This window comes from Moschus berezovskii, chromosome X (genome assembly GCF_049115385.1).
Source record: "Moschus berezovskii isolate FMDL1 chromosome X, NW_MosBer_1.0, whole genome shotgun sequence".
Classification (NCBI taxonomy): domain Eukaryota; kingdom Metazoa; phylum Chordata; class Mammalia; order Artiodactyla; family Moschidae; genus Moschus; species Moschus berezovskii.
Genome location: NC_142488.1, coordinates 42100369 through 42120929, shown reverse-complemented (window position 1 = coordinate 42120929; position 20561 = coordinate 42100369). Strand labels below are relative to the sequence as shown.

Below are 20561 nucleotides of genomic sequence, written 5' to 3'. Positions count from 1 at the left end.
TGGCCAAGCAATCAATGTGTTTGCAATTTTTACACTTTCTGTGGTGCTATTGCTTGTAGGAGGCTGGAAAATTCCAACCAGGAAGAACCACACCTTTTCATGTTACTTCAGAGCAGATAGAGTGACTCTGAGAACCCAAAGGCAAAAGATAGCAGGGTGGAGTGATGAACACATGTTGAGGAAAAAATCCACAAATTATTAGGAGAAGTGAAAAGGTGGATGGACGTCAAGCTCTGATATTTGAAAATGTTGGTGGCCAAAGGATTTATCCACCCTCTCGATCTGACCCACAAAATTGAGCCAGAAAATGTGTTCATGACTCTTTCCATGGCTCTTACTCAGCTACAAGTCATTTCCCCTTTCAGATTATTTCCATTTTTAAGGTCCAATTTCCATTTGCTTTTTGATCTTCTGCTTTTAAGACATTTCGGCCAATATCATCATTGGCCAAGTGCCAAATTTCCTTTCAAGGCTTTGAACTTGTCATTTGTCCTTTATCCTTGAAAGTAGATTCTGTTTTGTGACTGGCTGGTTCCAGGTAGACTAGGTTTTCCTGGTAAAGCAAAAGAAAAGTGTGGAGATCAAACTGAAAAATATAAGACACCTCTTATAAACTTCAGCGACTGAAGTAAAGGTTCTGTGGGAAAGTAATAATGTGATTGCCTTTTTATGAATGAATAATAAATGATGTGATCTAATTGAACATAACAGTTTCAGCATCAACAATTATTGGAGGTCTCGCAAGAAATTTCTTCTGAAGTTCTATGACATATTTATTACGTTTTTATATTCTCAGTTTAATTCTTCATAGGTGTTCATGTCTAAAAAAAACATCCTGGAGGTGGGTTCATCTGACATGAAAAAAATTATAAATGGATCTTTGTGTTTTCCATAAAAAATTGCTGATGGTTTTCTGTCTTAATTTTCAGCTTTTAAGGGCAAGAATTATGAAATATTTCCCTTTGTATTCCCACAGCTCATAACAGCATTATGCAGCTAGCAGGCATTTAGCCCACACACATAGTTACCTTTGTCATTTTTCTACTAGTGGTGGTGCAGTGGGTTGGCTTTACCTGTTATTCTCACCCTCAGAGAACTCCAGGAGGCAAGGACTCCCACTTTGTCATTGTGTCTAGATCAGATCTAGAGTTTTATTCTAAATGACGCTGAACAAGGCGCTGGTTTAAGTTCTATTGTGAATTTAAGCATGGATCTGCTGCTAAAAATCATTTACTGGATAAACAACTCAGAAAAAGAGAACTCTCACCACCCACCCACAGCGTGATCCAACAGGGTAGCCTTTTGCACTTGCTACCACAGCATCTCCTGAGAAGGAGTTCGGATTCCCATGTTTCTCCTCTCTTTCTGAGAATGTCAACTTCATTCTGGTCAGGTGCTGAATCGTTAAGCAGAGTGCCACTTTGTATTTCTGTGTCTTTCTTGCGGACGCCACCTCTTTAGGGCAAAAAAGAATTAAATCCCGAATACTATGTAGCCCCTTATTAAAAATTTCCAAAACACCAAAAAAAAAAAAAAAAAGAAGAAGTGGCGGCGCGCGGGGGGGGGTACTTCCTTGCCCTTGTTAGTCCTATGGGGTCCCCATCGTAAGATGCTCTGTGGAAGGGAGCCGAGCGGTGGGCAGAGGCGGCGAGTCCCCGATACCGGGCGCCTCACATTTCCCTGGCATTCCCATTTGCTGGTGCGCTGCTGCGGCCGCACGCCTGATTGATATATGACTGCAATGGCTCTTTTCCATTTGACATTCTCTCTCTCTCTCCCTCTCTCTCTCCCTCTCTCTCTCTCTCCCTGTGTCGCTTAAACAACAGTCCTAACTTTTGTGTGTTGCAAATATAAAAGGCAAGCCATGTGACAGAGGGACAGAAGAACAAAAGCAATTGGAAGTAGCACGACCTCTTTCTAGCTCTCAGAAAAGTCTGGGGAGAAAGGAGCCCTGCGTTTCCCCCAAGGTAAGCAGGAAAACAGCGCTGACGGCTTGCCTAGGAAATTACTTCTTTCCAAAGCGAGCGTTTCATCCTCCTCTCAGACAAAGAGACAACCTTTAAATACCACTTAAATTTGCATTAATTGAATTTGCATTAATCTGTAGCGCGCTAGCATTGTGTTTTGTAAATGAACGGGTCTTTGAAGTCGGTGACAGAGCAGGGGAGCTTCGAAGAGAGGCTGGAAAATCTCCTTTGGTTGGACTGAAAGGGATTGGATTTTCAGACTCTGCGTAGTTAGATGGAACTTTGTAATGATTCTTCTATTTGTCCCCGTGAAAGGAGACAGAAGCAGCTACTCGCCGACATGGATTCCTGAAGCCCGGGTTATCTTCCCCGCCGCCCTCATCCCTCTTACAATGGGGCACTGTGAACGCGGGCAAGCCTGCGAGTTTAAAAGCGCACTGTTTACTTTTATTACTACTTATGTATGCTGCTGATCTCCTGCCAGGGCTCTGCCGGAGTGCTTAGAATGACTTCAAACAATAGGCAACATTTATTTCTACCTTTCTGTGTCACGCTTTGCAGGAATCCTGTTCCTTTGCACCTTTCTCCCAACTTGCAAGATCTTCACTTCCATAGATGCGGTCAGGAGCGCCAGGGAGAGAGGAGGATGGGTTTACTATAGGATTTGCATTCCGCAAAAAGTCCGGGGAAATGCATGTTGTTTGCCTTGGCCTTGTTGCAAAGGGTTATTTTTAGTAAATCAGCTTGTGTCTACCGCTCCACTGATGCTACCTTGCCCAAGAAGCAACCGGGAAAGGATGCTCCCACCAGCCCAGGGACCAGGACATGTAGGGATGACTCCTACAAACACCTGAGGAATATTCAGAGGGTTCTTTCAAGCTCCTGAATACAAGTTCTGTCTTTAAATGAACAATTGGGCTGTAGGAGGCCTGGGCATAACTCTTTCTTGGGGGACGGGAAGTTTGACTGTGTACAGAATGTTAATGACTCTGAACGCCCTGTAACTGAGGCTCATTGTCAGGGAGGAGCTGAGATAAACCTGCTTGAAAAAAGGTAGCCTCCCTTCTCTGCTGAGATTCAGGTGCAGGAAATGAAACTCTTTGGCAAGAGGGGAGTCCCATATTCTATGCTTGGAAACTGTCATGAATAGCAGATCCGAATGCTGTGAAGCATGTCTCTTTTCATTTATACTAGTGTATTTTAATTACAAGGAGCTGGCATTGGCAAACTGCTTCAACACCTAAATTAAATGCCAGGTGCATTTGCAAACGTAGAGATGCCTAAGATGCAGAGTTGGTTATAGGTGTTTACCAAATACCTACCATGGGGACTGCCGGATGCTTCTCAGTTGTGTGTTTAGATCAAATGCAAATATCTGCCTATTTTCTTCTCATCTGTCTGGCTTCTGAAAGTAAACTTTAGCATCCGAGTGGCCAGTTTTTATCGTGGAGCAGGAACGTGCTTTCTGGGGAAACTCACTAAGCGAACAAGCATTGTTGAATGAAAATCTGGCTTTTGAATGAGCTAATTTACAGCTTTGAGAGAGTCATTATTTATTCGAGAAAGTCTGAGAAAATACCATGGATTCTATTGCTATACAATTTTAAACTACTGCTGTTAACAAAGCATTTAGCCAAATCAAAACAATTTTTTAAACTATTATTCAGACCACGATATGTGAGTGTCTGAGCACAAAACACAATGTTCTGCATCGTTTACTTTAGCGTACATTGGGTTCAGGTAGGAGAGCTGGCTGAAGCCTTCTGGATGACCAGGTACCATCAGCTGACAGCCACAGATGGAAACACGTCTGTGGAGTTTTCAATCTTAATTCGAGTCCCAATGACACTGTCAAGGGGAAAATAAATCATTTTTCAATACATCTAACAATTTCCAACTCATTTATTTTCTCGGCCCTTGAAAAATGTGGTGAGCTTCTCGGAATTATAGCCACCAGTGGTGGCCGGCAATTTTTACTGTATTTTGAGAACTTACAAGTCAAGGCCTATTTTTCGTATTGGTTAATTATTCATGTCATCACTCTTTTGCTGTTATGCCAGTCCTGATGGATGCAAAGGTAAATGAGACACTGTCTGATGCCCTAATTCTCAGTTTCTATGCTATTTCCAGTTAGATTTTGGAACTGACATGGACTTGGCCAGTGGGCAAACTGGTCAATGAGTTCCTTGTTAGAAAGAACCATTTCACATATCTCCTGGTACCCAGATTTAGTAGAAATGATGGTCGCATACGGTCGGTTTTCTTTCCATTTATGATAAAGGAGTTCCCCTTAGGCCTTTATCATCGGATCCTGGGGACACGTCACTCACAGCTAGCACAACCCAGATCTTTCCCTCCTGGCTAGGAGAAGCCTGGCAAAAGGGCAGTTTATCTTCTCTCTGCTCTCTTGAGCCCCCTTTGGAAAGGACCACGTGCTGTCTGTATCAGGGACGGCTATGAGTCACCTACTCAGTGGCTTACATCAGGGCTGCTTGATGAATCATTGAATTAGAAACACACCCGGAGGAAGATGTAGCCAGTATCTCCCCCCACTTAGTTGTCCCGCCCCCAGGATCGAAACCAATGACCTCTGGGCCTGGCCTAAATTCCAGAGGCCCCTGGGAAGAAGTTGCTGGAAGTCCTTGCCCAAACCCAGGTCTCCATCAGAGCCACTAACAATGTTGCTTTCAAATAATCTGATCTTTTGTTTCTGACACCAGTGGGTTACTTGGGGGTGGGGATGGGGGACCCTGAAGGCAGCATCACCAGAGTCCTTGATTTGGTCCTTATCAGCAGATAATCCCCTGTGGTTGGATTAAGATGCCTCTGACTCCCTGGGGTCGGGGGGAAGGGGGCTGACTCACCCTAGCCAGCCCTCAACTTCTTGGCCAGCGGCCTTCAAGCTCATCCTCACCTCTTCCCATGACAGTCAACTAAGGCAACTTTGTCCAGGCCCCCTGGCTGAGCCAGTGGGAGCAGGAGGGATGGGGCGGCAGGTGGCAGGACAGAGAGAGGAGGGAAGCTGGGCCATGGGAGGGTGGGTGAGCCCCAAGGCCCAGATTGCTGCAGCCTGCCCTGGCTGTGATCAGCTGTCATTTCCTCTTCGTGTATGACACTGTGGAACATATTAAAATTTCTCTGGGATGGTATGTTTGGAATTCCTCTGATGCCCCACCTCACCAACTTACCCGGACAATAAAAGCAAGGTTGTAAGCCTTTGAACAGCTGGCAGGCTATATATTTCTCCTCTTTCTTTCGCATAATCTAGTTCAGAAAAGAATCCAGCTAGACTGGCAGTGCCATGTCTGGGTACTAGGTTCCTGCAAGTCCTTCCTCCACCACCTCCTCCCGCCCTCCCTGGAATCTTCCTGGGTGGCATGTGGCTTTTCTTCGCTTTTGCTCTCCACCACTCCCACCCCGCCCCCTATTCCCCTCGCCTGAGCTCCTTCCATTGTGAGCTCGTTCTTTGCTCAGTCTGTTTTGCAGACAGCCTGGGTCCTGTTCCATCCGAGGCCAACAGCCCATGAGGTCTCCCCATATCCATAGTATTCCCAGGATGTCATTCTTGGCAGCAGTTCTGCCGTACTGATCGGGGGTCTTTTTGGAGCACCCCGAGCCTGAGCCCATTCGCAGAGAGGAGCAGCCTCATGGCTCAGGCTGCCCTTTAGGCTTCTGAGAGAAGGGCTGGAGTGACCCGGGTTGGCAGGGACCGGCATACCATCACAGTGACCAGCACATCTCCAGCAAAGGGCCGGGGGTGGGAGTGCTATGGGAACGCCTGAATGCACTTCGGCCTACATTAAGAGAAATGTGGTTATTCTCTGTTTCAGGGAGAGAGACAAGTGACTTGAAACAAAGCTCCCTGGATCCTTGGACCTGGACCCACCCCCTTGCCCTGTCCTTCCCACATCCTTCCCTTACCAAGGAAAAAGAAGGACAGACAGGACTTTTAATTTGGCTAGTGTGGGGCTGAACATCTTTAGAAAACCCGTTTTGTGAAAGAGAGAGGGGAAAAATGGTTCCTGGGTTGAGCTGAACTAAAAATGCATGGGGCTAGGGAGGTGGGGAGGACTTCTCTTTTTCTCTTTAAACAGCAGAACAACAGATCAGTTTATGAGTTGCAAATGGAACGACTGGACTTCTCAATTAGACATTCCCATTTAAGAGCCTGTGTAACCCCCTAGGTGCAGCATCCTTAAAAGATGCTACTAATGTCCTCAGGACCAAAAGGTATTAAGGAGCACTCTACAAGGCAGCTTCCTATTCCTTTTCTTTTCCTGGGGCTTTGGTAGTCTTTTCCGAATTAGCTAAAGTTCATTAAAAGACCCAAAAGGAAAAATTGAACACAGCTGAATTAAAATGAGTCTTTTTTTTTTCCTGTTAGCTTGACAAGAAGGAAAAAAAAAAGAAGGAAAAGAAAAGAAAGAGAAGAAAGAACCAACTCCCCTCTGTTGCCACTTCTTGGGTTTTAATATGAATTATTCCATACAAGTCCCTAGGCTAGAGAATCTATTTAAAGACGCCTGGCAGCATGAAGAGAGAGGGTAAAAATACAACCACTCTTTTGTCCATCAAAGGTTTTCTTTGGGAGGACATTAAGAGCCTTCCTATTTTCCTGTCTGCCCCTACCAGTGGCAACATTCCAGCTGGTAGTACCCACTCCTCACCCTTCAGATCAGCAACCATAAACTTCTACATTGGCGTCCAGGAAAAAAACAAAGGGTGGGGAATCCTGCCGAAAGCCCAGTGCATATGCAGTTGGGTGGGAGTAGCTGGTACTTCAGCGAGTGCTGGCTTGGCCACGCAGGTTGCATGTGGCAAATTCACACACCCACACACTGGAGTTTTTAAGGAAGATTGTCCCATAGCATGCTTTCTGATGCAAGCTGCTCTCACATCTGCAAAGCTCTTCTCTTGTGTGTCTGGCAATAATTTGCTTGGTACCATCCATCCTTCCTGTCTCCCTCATCAGAGGGTCTCAGAGTCTGATGGGTGAGACTATACTGCTGAGAATCACACCTCCCCCCTTACCAGAGCCATTTTCAGTCGTTAGAATGTAACTCCCTGGATGGGGGGGGTCACAGTCTAGGACAACTACTTTCTTGTTAGAAAGACTGCTGATTCAGAAATGCAAAGAATGGGTAGCTTTAGGAGGCCATATATCCCTCATGCTTAGAGTCAGGAATTCATCCAATTAGAGTTCATTTTGCCCTCATGTCCAAATCTGTACATGAGCATGGTCTATAGCTTTAAACTCAGTTCTTTAAGATTTCCAGTAGATATGTTTTTCTTTTTGTTTTTTCTACAAAAACTAAGAATCTTTTCATACCATGTTCTCTCTTCCAAAGCCTGGCTCAATCCCAACTTTTTCTTTTAAGCTGTGATCCAACTGATTGCCATATCCTTTAAAAATGAAAGGGCAACAGGTTAATACATTCAAGAAAGTTGATGAGTTGTCAGAAAATGCTCAGGGGTGACCCTTCTGTGGTGCCACCCACCAACAATAGCCCTAAAGATGGAGTCTCCTTCTATCCTTTCATCAATAGGAAATAAAGATAGGAAAAGAGTAGGCCACAGGAGAAGTGAAAAAAAGAGGAGAAAGGATTATTTTTGATGCTCAAAATCTGCTACTGAAGATTTTCAAATAGCATAATTTCAGAAAGGGAAACTTCCCTTAATTTCACCTATTCCTTTCTAGGAAGAGGGACTTGAACTCTGAAGTTGCCTTCTTTACTTGTCATTCGGAAAAGAAGTCAACTCTTCAGGTGAAAAAAATATTCCCCTTGCTTAAATCTAAGTAAAATGATAAAGGCAAACACATTCCTAATATGCATGTGGCGAGTCAAAGAAATTCAATTCTTAATCAAGGTCAATTTTTCTTTAAAGCTCAAGGCAGTATTTTAAGGGCTTGATACATTTCTGTGACTTCTTCCCAATTATAGGAAATGACTTATTTTCAGAATTAGAATTTTTCTTTTGAAGTTTGAAATCTAAAGGCAGCGGAATAGCACTTCACATGGGGGCTGGCAATCAAGAGACATAACCAAAGTGTGTGTGGTTTAAGCAAAGCAAAATACAAACAGAAAACCAAAAGGCTGGTAAGTTCAGAGTGATCAGCAATAGAGGGAAACACATTTTTAATATTTATTTATTTGGCTGCACAGGAGTTTTAGTTGTGGTATCCAGGATCTTTAGTTGCAGCATGTGGGATCTAGTTCCCTGACCAGGGATCGAACCCTGGCCCCCTGCATTGGGAGCGCAGAGTCTTAGTCACTGGACCATCAGGGAAGTCCTGGGAAACACATTTTTATGTGATTGGCTTTTTTTTCACTTTGAAAAAATTGGTATTGGCGTATAGTTGATTTCCAATGTTGTGTTAGTTCAGGTGTGCAGCAAAGTGAATTAGTTATATGTGTGTATGTGGTGGGGGCGTGCTTCCCTGGTGGCTCAGATGGTAAAGAATCTGTTGGCAATGCAGGAGACCCAGGTTTGATCCCTGGGTTAGAAAGATCCCCTGGAGAAGGAAATGGCTACCCACTCCAGTATTCTTGCCTGGAGAATCCTATGGAAGAGGAGCCTGGTGGGCTACAGTCCATGGGGTCGCAAAGATTTGGACATGACTAAGTGACTACACTTTCACTTTCACATATGTGTGTGTGTGTGTGTGTGTATGTATTCTTTTTCAGATTCTTTTCTCATATAGTTTATTACAGAATACTGAGTAGAGTTCCCTGAGCTTTAACCTTGCCCCTTTGACATGAATCTTTGTCTGCAAGTGTTGCTTCCAGATTGCCACAGGAGGGGATTCAGTCTTCAAGTCCCATCACTAGGCAGAAAAGGCAAATTGGATGGGGAAAGGAAATACTGAGTTGCTCTATTGTTTATGCCCAATTTCTAACTAAGGGCTCTACAGCTGTTAGGTGAGATCACTACCCACCATTCCAGAAAGCTGTTGTGGGTGAGGAGATGCAAATACAGCTTTGGAAATGCTTTGCTGGACACTTTGAAGAAACGCCAACATACTCATTTGGCTCCAGGGTGAACAGGAGCTTGTACCCTGAGCTAACACTGGTTATCCCTCTTCTCCTGAGGCCATAGCACAGCCAGTGGTCCAGTGGCAGAGCAAGTATCAAATTATATCAGTACAGGGGGTCCCCAGAACACCTGGGAACCTTTTCTTTTCTACAGGGATAGTGCACATTCATGTTTTGACGAGACAGAGTGCCCTGTGCTGGGTGTCTCAGAACTCCCCTGCTTTTCTTCCAAAGGATCTTACGCAAGGTGAGTGGTGGAGTATGTCTCAGTCCTTATGTGAAAGCCCCTTCCTGGGAGAGAGTGGATGAAATGAAGGAAATGATCTCCTTCTAGAATTTCGCTATCTGAAATCATTGAAAGGGCAGTGACAGATTTGAAACATAAAAATCATGCTTCCTCCATCTCTCCTGATACTTCTTTTGTGGCTTCCTCTCTCCCTATTATTGATAAAAGAATGGAAGTGGGCTCCATGTTTAGGGCTATTGTTGATTTTTGGCACTGCAAAATGGCTACCCTATACCTTTTCTGATAGCTCATCACCATATCAGTCACAGCTTTTAGTGGAGTGGATTTACAGAAATAATCCAAACTTCCAGAGGAGAAGCCTTCAACTGTATCCTACTTCTTGACACATGGGTAATCAGACTTGGTCATTTCCAATTTATGTAAGCTTTGTCCTCTAAAAGTCAGTTATGTCAACCGTTAAGAACTCAGAATGAGTCTTTGTATAGAAACTATAGAAGCCTACAGAAGCCCAGCATAGGATCCAAAACCCATACCCAATGGACAAATCTTTTAGTACAACTCCCAGCCTAGAAGGGCTTCCCTGGTGGCTAACATGGTAAAAGAATCTGCCTGCAATCCAGAAGACCTTGGTTTGATTGCTGGGTGGGGAAGATGCCCTGGAGAAGGGAATGGCTACCCACTCCAGTATTCTTGCCTGGAGAATCCCATGCACCGAGGAGTCTGGCAGGCTACAGTCCATGAGGTCGCAAAGAGTTGGACACAACTCAGTGACTAACACTAACTAATGCCCAACCTAGAGCTTCAGGAACCCTAGCACAACATTTCCATAGATGCTTTACCAAGCAAAGTGCCTTGATCTTGACGACATTTGCAGAGAAGAAAGTTCTTCTAACCAATCTTCCTCTTCTATCCTGAACCAGAGCATCACAAATGGCCCCACTAGGGCATGAAGATCTGTGACTCAATCCATTAGGAATAAGGGTCATTCACAGGAAAGGTGCAAGAAGGTTGAACTCAGTCTGTATCATCATCAACATCCTCAGTTGAAAGAAGTTTAAGTTTACCATGATTGACTACTATTAGTCTTACTCTTCTCCTCATTTGGTAAAGACTGGAAAGAAACACTTCAAATTTTAGGACAGCTTTAAGAGAAATAAGAACTGGTTAAGTATCTTCACTAACTGCTTCCTATTATTAACAACATGTTATTAATTTATAAATCATAGTACATTCAAACACCAAGTCAATTGATTATTAAGGCCTGATTTCTGGGCACCAATATGGCCTCATCTAGTGTCAAATCCTTATAGTTTGACCTTCAAATTTTGGCTTAGGCCCCACATTAGAACTTGTTTGGACTTTTCTGTGATCATTAACTTCTTGAATAAGAAAAGAACTTTTTCTGTAGTATTTCTTTGGGGACCATGTAGCCCCAAAGCAGACGTGTACTCTGAGAAGCTTGGGTAGAGTTAGAGAATGTTAGAAACAGATGGAACCATAGAAATATCTAGACCAATCTGTTCTTTTTGTTGATGAGAAAACTGAGTGCCAGAGAAGGCAACTGACTTGCTCAAGATCTCACAGCCAGTGACAGGAAAATAGGTAGGGCTCAGAGTTTTCAGCTCCTCAATATAGCCTTCCTTCTGCCAGAGCAGACAACAGTAGAATGCCCTTTGAGTTTCGGAAGGTTGTAGAATAGTTATTTAATATTTCTGATAAATGAATGTAAGACACCAGGTTGCAGGGCACAGGCTAGAAATAGGTTTGGGGAGGAAGAGATGAAAACTGTAGATAGGTGGGAGTTTGGATCACAGTGAGTGGTTCCTCTGGATTTCCTGAAAAATCAGAATTTGAAGTTTCAGTCAGGTTCTAGGTCCAGTCCTCCCACACCAGTCCTGCCCCAGACAGTAAAACTATTCCATCCAAGGACACACACACAGGTGTTGCCACTTGACAGTTGGTCAGAAATTACTTCTATTCCCAGTCCTTCTTTTTCACATTCCTCTTTATCCTAGCCTTTGATTTATTGCTTCCTTCTTGGGCTCTATTTCTTGTTCCCTTGTGCTTGTTCCATCTCTTTTCTTCCTCACTATCACCCCTGAGTTTGGTCATGTCTGCCTGGAGAAGGAAATGGCAACCCACTCCAGTATTCTGGCCTGGGAAATCCCATGGACAGAGAGGAGTGTGGCGGGATGCGGTGCAGGGGTCACAAAGAGTTAGACGTGACTGAGCGACTGAACATGCCTTGTAATGCAGGCTGGGAGAAAAGAGGCTCTCCGAGCCTAGAGAGCTGTTGTTTAATCCCAAGGATGTCATCTTTCTCCTAAGATGACTCTGTGGGGGCAAGCATTGCCTCCCATGCTCTGCCATCTCTAAGTGTAGAACAGACACCATGCTTGAGATGCCAGAGGCAGGAGCTGCTCCCTCCCCACTGACCTTGGGGCTGCCCCTTCTTGGAGATACCTGGGGCGGGCAGGCTGGAGAGCTGCCTTTGGGTGAGCCCAGGCTTGACCTCTTCGTTGCTACTGATGTGCTGTCAGATAGGAATAATATAAAAAACCATTCATTGAGCACATGGGATGCTTTATAAAATCCAGCATGCTGTTTACAGTTTATAAATTAAGTGCCTTGGGAAGAGCATCTGACTTATTCTCCAAGGCATCTCGTTGACTAGATCCAATTGGAATTCTTTGAGTTCCTGGGAAGGGGCTACTTAGCACTTCACACTCTCTGATGAGACTTTGAGTTTTTGTTTTTCTAATTCCAGTGTGAAGTGTTATCTAGTGGCAAGCTTTCTTCCACTTTTAAATGTCTAATTTTGTGTGTGTGCAATTCCTTTGAGAGAGGCTCTATGTTCTGCCATCTTTACCTTACTCATGCCTGAGATGATTGTTTTCAATGATAGCAAACATCGAATAATTCTGTTGGCACACTGACGTCATTCCAAAGTCATTAGATTTCATCTGCTTAACTTGATCTTCTTAGGAACGATGCAATGGATGTTGCATATGAATTAGATGTTAAGCGAGTTCATTGGCATGTCCAAAAAGATTACCCAGAAAGACAACAGGCCAAGACTTTTTGCTTGTGAATGCAGTGAGCTGGAAGAAGGAACTAGAATAGGACTTATTTTTCTTCCTGACCCTTAAGTCTCATCTACTAGAGCAAAAGGAGACTCATAGTAGCTGTTCAGTGTGAATATGTGTTAAATATATGTTTGTAGAAAGAAGCTGCAGGAGGTAAAACCTGCATGTATTATACTGAAAAACAGTCCACAGGGGAAATATGGATGCTGAGTACCACCCTCCCTAGTCTGGCAAGAAGGGTACGAATAAGGCCACTCGGCACATGTCACTTGTCTTAGCCGATTGCTGGAATAACTTGTGTGAAACCAGCACTTTATCCTTTGCCAGGGAGAAGGTCAGCCCAAGAGTGAGTTGATCTGTGGATACAACACCATCTCTCACCCAGGAGGCTGGGCCCGCTGTAAGCTCTGCTATATTATTTCGCTGAGGGTGACAGGTGGGGAAATCTGGGCACCAGTTGTTCTTTTCCACTGGTATCATTTGGAGGGTAGCTCCAAAGTCGGGCACGCCAGCCTACGTGCCTCTCCTGCCGGCAGAGGCTCCACATTGGAGCTATTAGAATGTGGGCTCTGTATATCGGCCAAGTTCATGTCTCAGAGACTGTATCCGGAGAACGGAGCAACCCAGGTCTACTGAGTTCAATGAGACAGTCACTTTCTCACTCAATCCATCACTGGCTGGGCTGAGGTTCTAAGTCTTCATTGGCAGCATTTGATTTTTATGCTACATGACTTTAATAAAATTAAAGCAAGTCAAAATTAATTTAATTTTGAGAAAAATAACAGAAGCTCCTACAAGACAGACATAGATACCCCCAGGCTGCCATCAAAGGGGGATCTCATCTCGAGTGATGTAAATCTCCTTCATTCCTGATTTTCCTCTTTGCGAGTGCTTCCCAGGGCACTCTGTACAACCTCACCTGTGCACATCCAGACCAACACAATGTTAAGGCAACTTGACATTAGAATCACTCTTTTCTTAAGCATTCTGCTTACTACTTCTTTAACACAGCAGTGTTGGTTCATTCAATTTGATCACAAGGCAAAAATCCCAGTGTTCTGTTGTAAGGATTAGACTTACATGCTCCAAGGGTTCTGTGAGTTCTGTGGAGTATTTACACTGTTGCTTGCATTCTCATGTCAGAGTTTAATATAACAACTGAACAAAAAGTATCATGCTTTATGAGAGTGTTGAAATGAAAACATCTATTTCTTATTAATGGTGAAGCAATATTTCTTCTGTCATTCTTTTATACTTTATTACTACTTCTCAGGTCAGCTTATTATCTTTAAAGAGAAAATCAAATAATACAGTTACATTTTGTATGACATTAACTAGCTCTTTATCAGTATAAACGTCATAACATTTGCTTACAAAATTATTTTATTCACCTTTTGGGAAAAATTTTTTTTGAGCTGTGCTTGCAATTCAGAATATTACTACTAGGTGGCAGTAGTGCACAAGAACAAACTGGTCCATGGGGAAAACTATTTGAGACTAGCATGTCTTCCCATATTTCTAAGTAACAAGTTTAAACACTCAAAGTGGCACAAACATCAAACATCCATTAACTTCATTACTATTTCTAAGCCAAGATTTGATTTGAAAAGAGAAAGTATTATTTTTTTAATGAAATTTTGGGTAGGTAATACATTTGCACCTGGAGAAGGAAATGGTAACCCACTCCAGTATTCTTGCCTGGAGAATCCCATGAACGGAGAAGCCTGGTGGGCTACAGTCCACCGGGTCGCAAAGAGTCGGATACGACTGAGCGACTGAACGGAACGAAACGGAATACATTTGCAAGTTCAGACATCTACAAATTAAAAAATGATATATAGCAAAAAGTCTTTTTCCCAGGCCTCCAACTCCCACACATAACTAACTGTATAGTTTCTTGAGTATCCTTTCAGAGCTTCTCTATGTAAATACAAATTAACATAAATATATATTCTTATCCCTCTTTAACACAAATCAGTAGAGTTTCTGTATTTCTCTTTATAGAAGTACATAGTATTTGATTGTATGAATGTTGTACAATATATTTAACCAGCCCCCTACTAATGGAAATTTTGTGCTGTTTCCAGCTTTATGCTATGACAATCAATGCTGTAGTGAATAACCATACGCTTGTGTGATCTCACATGTAGAAGAGTTCTCCAGAGTGAAATTGCTGGTCTAAATTATATACATTTTTGGCTTAATAAATATTGCCAAATTGGCTTCTATAGAATTTGTACCAATTTTTACTGTACTGTCTCCAAAATAGGCTTGTTTTCCCATAGCCTTGCCAACAGAGTACATAATTAGACTTTGGGATTTTTATAAATCTGACTGGTTGAACAAAGTATCTCAAAGTACTTTAATTTTCATTTCTCTTATATAAGTGAGGGTGCCCATCTTCTATATTTAAGGGCCTGTTATATTTCCATTTCTGTGGAATAAATGTAAATGCCAACTCATACCACCATACATACACACACCTTTATAGGATTTTGTTGTCGATGTCATCGCTTGTTTTTACCATCATGCTGTGCATGCTTTTCTTTCAGTTGCTTTGCTCTTTTAGCCATACCTCCTGGCCATGGCTCTGAAAAGAAGTTGGCAGTGGAAAGGGAAGGTCAGGACTGGAATGTCTGCTTTTCCCCTTCATCCCCTTGCCATTGATTCCTGGGGGAAATATCTGTAGACCAGAGTGGTGAAAGGAGAAGTCCAATAAATTCTCTTTCTGAGACTAATTAAGGCTTCAAAGAGACAGATAACCACTTGGGAAAATATAGTCATATTGAAACTCAGGAAATGGTCAGTAATACCTCAGCCTCTTGACATGGAACTGAAGAAAGCTCTGGCTCTTTGAGCTGGTCTTGCTGACTTTCAGTGTAACAAGCAGAGGAAAACCTAGAATATGCAGCTGAAAAGAAAGCAAAAACGCTCTTCTGCATCTTTTGCTGATTTGGAGCTTTAGGTTCAGGTTTGGTCAATTTCAGTGAGATGTTACCATTAGTGTGCACATAAAGGAAAGTGGTGCAAAGCTGCATGCAAATATGGTGTCTTGAACTTTAGGATTATTCTCTACATATGAAGATGGGGGTAAAGGGATCCAAAAGTATCTAAAATGTTGGCATTTTTGATCAAGAGGGGGCTGCAGATGCCATTTTTTCCTAACTTCTATACAGATGAGGAAACCGGGGCTGAAACAGTTCAAATGATCCTGTACATGATCCCCAGCTAATGAATGGCAGTGCTAGAATCCAGGTGAGTCCCCTCATTACTGTTCCCTGCCCTTCCTGCAATTTATAGGGCTTCCCTGAAACACATGTGCTCAAGTTTTGCCATTGCCAGGGATGCTCCACTCTGAAACAGCCCTGTCTCACATACCTTTTTCCACCTGGGATTCCACCATCCCACACTCACAAGACAGCTAAACTGAGGTTAAGGGGGTCTGGGGCCACTCTGTTAGAGGAATAGTAACCAACTTTTATGGACTAGAACTTCATCTTATCAATACTTTGCCATGTTTATTCAGACTTTTTGTGAGTAGGAAGCTTAAAAAGATGTTGTACTATGAAGCAAAATAATCAAACTTTTATCTGAAATACCTTTGAAAGCTTCTCTGAAGCTTTAATTATTGTGTTCCTTTTGTTTTTGATGTAATGTCAAGTCCTCCAATTTTCCTAAATGGTTGAAAATATTTTTGATGCTCTCTGTCTTCTGGTGTGATAATGTTGGCCATGCCTTGGGGGTGGGGTTACAGGGGTGATCTGAGCAGACTATGGACCCGAGTCCTTTGTCCAAGAGGTATATGCTTTAAAAAATGAGGTAGATTTCAGGCATGGCATGATCCCACTTTAATGACAAGTCTCTGCTCCAACAACCACTTACTTTTTCAAATTATACCATGTGCTTGTGCTACAAAGGCTCTTCAGAAATGTGTGAGTCTGTTGGCAACTATACATGTGTTGCCTTAACCACACTGGAGAGCAGTTAGCATAATGTGTATTTCCGATGCAGCTTATCATTGATGCTGGGTGGCACGGAGCTTCACACAAAAACAGGATGAGCCCAGAGTGCAGAAGTGGAAAACTAGGTGGATGGATGGATTAGACTTGAACATGGAAAATGTGCTTCCTTCCCATGGGACATGCCCTGTGTTCATTACTGCTGACCTGCCTGCTCTCTAGCCCTGGAAGCTGATATGGACATCGAAGATTACTGAGCTACTAAATAGACCCTCTTGCCCCCACCAGCCAGGACTAAGAATGAGACCACCCAACTGAGTTATACTATGGCCAGAACCACATGGTTAAATCTTGACTATGGGTTCAAACTATCCTTGTTCCTTGGAACATGGACTCCAGCAACTAAGGTCAACATGTACTTTCATTAAACCATTGTGTCCACCTTCAAATGATTTTAAATATATACCATAAGCTATGGGGGAAGCGGTATGAAATGGCTGACAGTTTGTGAGAATGACACTCTAGAAACCAATATTCTCAACTCATAAATGACATGGAAAAAATTCTACTCAATACCTCCAGGGTTCCATTAGTTTTTCTGGGTAAATGTTTCTGGGGAAAATAATTTCTGCTTTCATTCCAGTTGTGCAGCAGATACAGTGATGGTGGACCGCGAGTGCAAAGAGTAAAGACGAAACTCTGGCATACAAAGGACAATGACAAACAGAAAACTCCAACCAGATCCTGCCCTTTCTTTGAAAGGAACTGGAGCCTAGGAGGTGAAGGCATTTCCAATTTTTTAGTCCTCTGCCTCCCTCTGCTGTTCTTCTTGAGAAGTTTTCCCTTACAACAATGAGAAATCATGTACTAGCTGCATCCTTTTCTATGCTCTCCCTGCTGGCGCTAATGGGAGATACAGACAGCAAAACAGAGAGCTCATTCATGATGGACTCGGATCCTCGACGCTGCATGAGGCACCACTATGTTGATTCTATCAGTCACCCGCTATACAAGTGTAGCTCCAAGGTAAGACCAAGATCTCTGTGAGAGTGTCCTTACTCCCAGAAACAGGAGAGAAGGCCTATTCTTATAATAAGAGATGGGGAACTATATGGCTGACCCACAGGGATTGCCACAGAATCATGCTTTTAGGGTTTCCCACCATGCTTTCAATTGTTGTCAACAAAGCTGCCTAACTGACCATGTACACACCCAGCTACCTTCACTCTATTCAGACTGCTCAAAGTCAATAAGAAAGGCTGGAAGCTTCCACAGTAAAGTCGATGCTAAGCTCAAGGCGGGAGGGGTATGTTTTATCCTTGGCTGTGAAATTGATGAGCAGTGGTATCCTTCTTCAAGAAAGAAAAAAGGTGTCTACATGTTATCATAACTCCTTCTATCTCTACCAGCAATGAAGAGGAAGGGAATACAAGCAATATGATTGTGCACTGGAACATACTTCTTGGTGGGCTCTTCAAATAGTTTCCTGATCCATGCCTTTCTCTTACTGCCGTGTTTATGTTAAAATGAATTCAAAAGAAAAATGGCCTTTTGATAAGTTATTATTTTACCTTGATTATACAAGTCATTCCTGTTTGGTGCAGGTTTTATATATATATATATATTTTTTTGCACAGGCAAAAATGATGTCTCGGTGTTGAGATGGAGCGTATGAAGTAATACCATGCTTAAACATCACCAAGAGTGGTCAGCCACATGGACCACCCAGCAGGGGGGCACACAGTAGGGAAAAATAGACTCAGAAGGAGACTTCTCATGACTGTCACTGCCTCCAGTCACATGAATGAAATTTTCCCACATTTGGTAAATAAGAATTTGTTTAGCCCAACCTCAGAGATTTTCATTTCTAACCCTGAAACTAAAACCACTTAAATATTCTCATATGGCATGCATTTTTAAAATTACCAGTATAATTAAGAAATTTTGGTAATATCAACCACTAAAATTGAGCCCATATAAGTTAATGACTCTCCTCTCCATTTAAAAACATTATGACTTCTGTCTCCTGTTAAAATTTCCATAGTGTCTCTGAGTATAGCTCAGTGATGATGACTTGTTTTAGTTTAGGGGGATCAGAATTTGGATTAACTCACTTTAACCAAAACTTCTTATTTGTACTTGTTGAACTAAAAAAAGCAGTAAATAGATAAACTTGAAATTTTGCAAGCCTGCAATTCCTTCTTAGGAAAGACTATAAAACAAATTGAGAAAAAACAATAGGACATGTTCTCACAGCTGTGATTGCTGAGAAGCTGTAGGCCTGAGGTGAGATGGACTAGAGCAATTACTCATTACTCTCACTCCCCCTACAGAGAGCACTAGTATTTCATGTTTCTTATTCCATGGATGATTTCTCCCTCTACTGAGTTGTCCTCTATAATCATGATTCTTTTTAAAAAAGAAAAAAATAAATCAGGGACTTCCTTAATGGTCCAGTGGTTAAGACTCTGCACTCTGACTGCAGGTTCAATCCCTGGTGGGGGCACTAAAAGATCCCATGTGTTGCAAGATGAGGCCAAAAATAAGTTAAAAAGAAAGGAAATAAAATTATTTCAAAGAAAGTGTTCACTTGATGATAGGAAAGAACAGGAAAATTGAAGCATTACTAAAAACTAAAGAACAAGCTGAGATTTGATGAAATGATGGTGGAGCGGCTTAGCAATTATCACATTAGTTAAGGAAAGGTCAAAGAAGAGATAGCCTTAACTCGAACCCATCAAACTCATGGTACTTGAGCATGAATCCTAGAAACAGACTTTAGTCCACCTTTGTTCACCTCTGTTTCTTCCAGAATACCATGATAAATAGCACAAAATTGTGATTGTAGAAAAAATGTTTGTAATTTCATGGGAACAATCTGTTTTCAAACATAACAAACTATCCCTAATATAGCAGTAGTTTTATGTAAATGGTGCTTGCAATTATAAACCTTGCTTCCTTGGCCATAAAATATGCCTGGCAGAATCTCAATTACCCAGACCTTCTCTGGATTAAATTTTCTGTATGTATTCAGGAGTAAAAATTGCTTTTCATTTTGAGATGTTCTATAAGTCTTAATTCTTACAGACTCAGGCTAGTTTATCTGGTGTCTGGCCTTTGAAAGACAGATAAAGGGGAGCTTTTTGACTCATGCTCAGGGAAGAAACAGCATTTGCTTAAAATTTTTAAATGTGTCAGGCACCTCATACTATATGATCTAATCATTGCTGACAAACCTATGATAGAAGGCTTTATCATCCCCATTTTACTGGTAAGGAAAGCTGAAACCTGAAAGAAGTGTTAAGTAGACTGGTCAATGTAAGTTAGCTCAGGATTGGCAATGTCTGCCTTGGAGTGTTCATCTATCAATTCATCTTTCATTCAATTCATTCATCTTTCATCTGGCTCTTCCTATTTTGGAGATATGCAAATAGAATGTAAGAGCCACTATTTATTTTTTATTATTTAAAAAAATTTACTGAAGTATAACTGATTTACATTGCTGTGTTAATTTCTTCTGTACAGAAAAGTGATTCAGTTTTACATACATATTGATATATATATGTGTATATATATATATATATATATATACTTGTTCATATTCTTTTCCATTATGGTTTGTCACAGGATATTGAATATAGTTCCCTGTGCTATACAGTAGGACCTTGTTGTTTATCCGTTCTATATATAATAGTTTGTCTCTGCTAATGCCAAACTCCCATTCTTTCTCTCCCCACCCTTCTCCCACTTGGCAATCACAAATCTGTTCTCTATGTCTGAGTTTGTTTCTATTTTGTAGATATGCTGATTGATACTGTATTTTAGATTCCACATATAAATGATATCATATGGTATTTGTCTTTCTCTTTCTGATTTACTTCACTTAGTATGGTAATCTCTAGATCCATCCATGTTGCTGCAAATGGGAGCTGGTATTTAGAAGTCTAGGTTCAACTTCTGGTTTGCTGAAAATAATGATTTACACTCAACAATATCTGTAGAAAAATAAAAATAGTAGAGAAAGCTTTTCTGGGAGCCTTCCATGAGACTGTTTCCCCTCACTCTGAACTTGTAGCTGGCCAGCCCCGGGGGCCTGTCACCTATCTCCTAGAAATTTTGGAAAGGGATGACAAAGTCGAGCAGAACGGACCAGCCACCATGTTCCACGAAGGAGGTCAGTGTGGCCACAGGTTATGATGTGCCTGCTGACTTTCAGTAACACCTTCTAGGACTTGGTGCAAAAATTCAGGGAGTGGCAGCTTCATTGA

General features: G+C 42.1%; 1 protein-coding gene across 1 annotated transcript in view; it reads left to right on the top strand.

Annotated features, from left to right (window-relative positions):
- The first annotated feature begins 1818 nt into the window (after window positions 1–1818).
- NDP (norrin cystine knot growth factor NDP) overlaps window positions 1819–20561 on the top strand; it is a 28611-nt gene continuing 9868 nt past the window's right edge. The window contains exons 1-2 of the mRNA XM_055438604.2: window positions 1819–1967; window positions 16937–17319. Of these exons, the coding sequence (XP_055294579.1) occupies window positions 17146–17319 (174 nt within the window). The 5' untranslated portion in view covers window positions 1819–1967; window positions 16937–17145. The remainder of the gene's footprint in view (window positions 1968–16936; window positions 17320–20561) is intronic.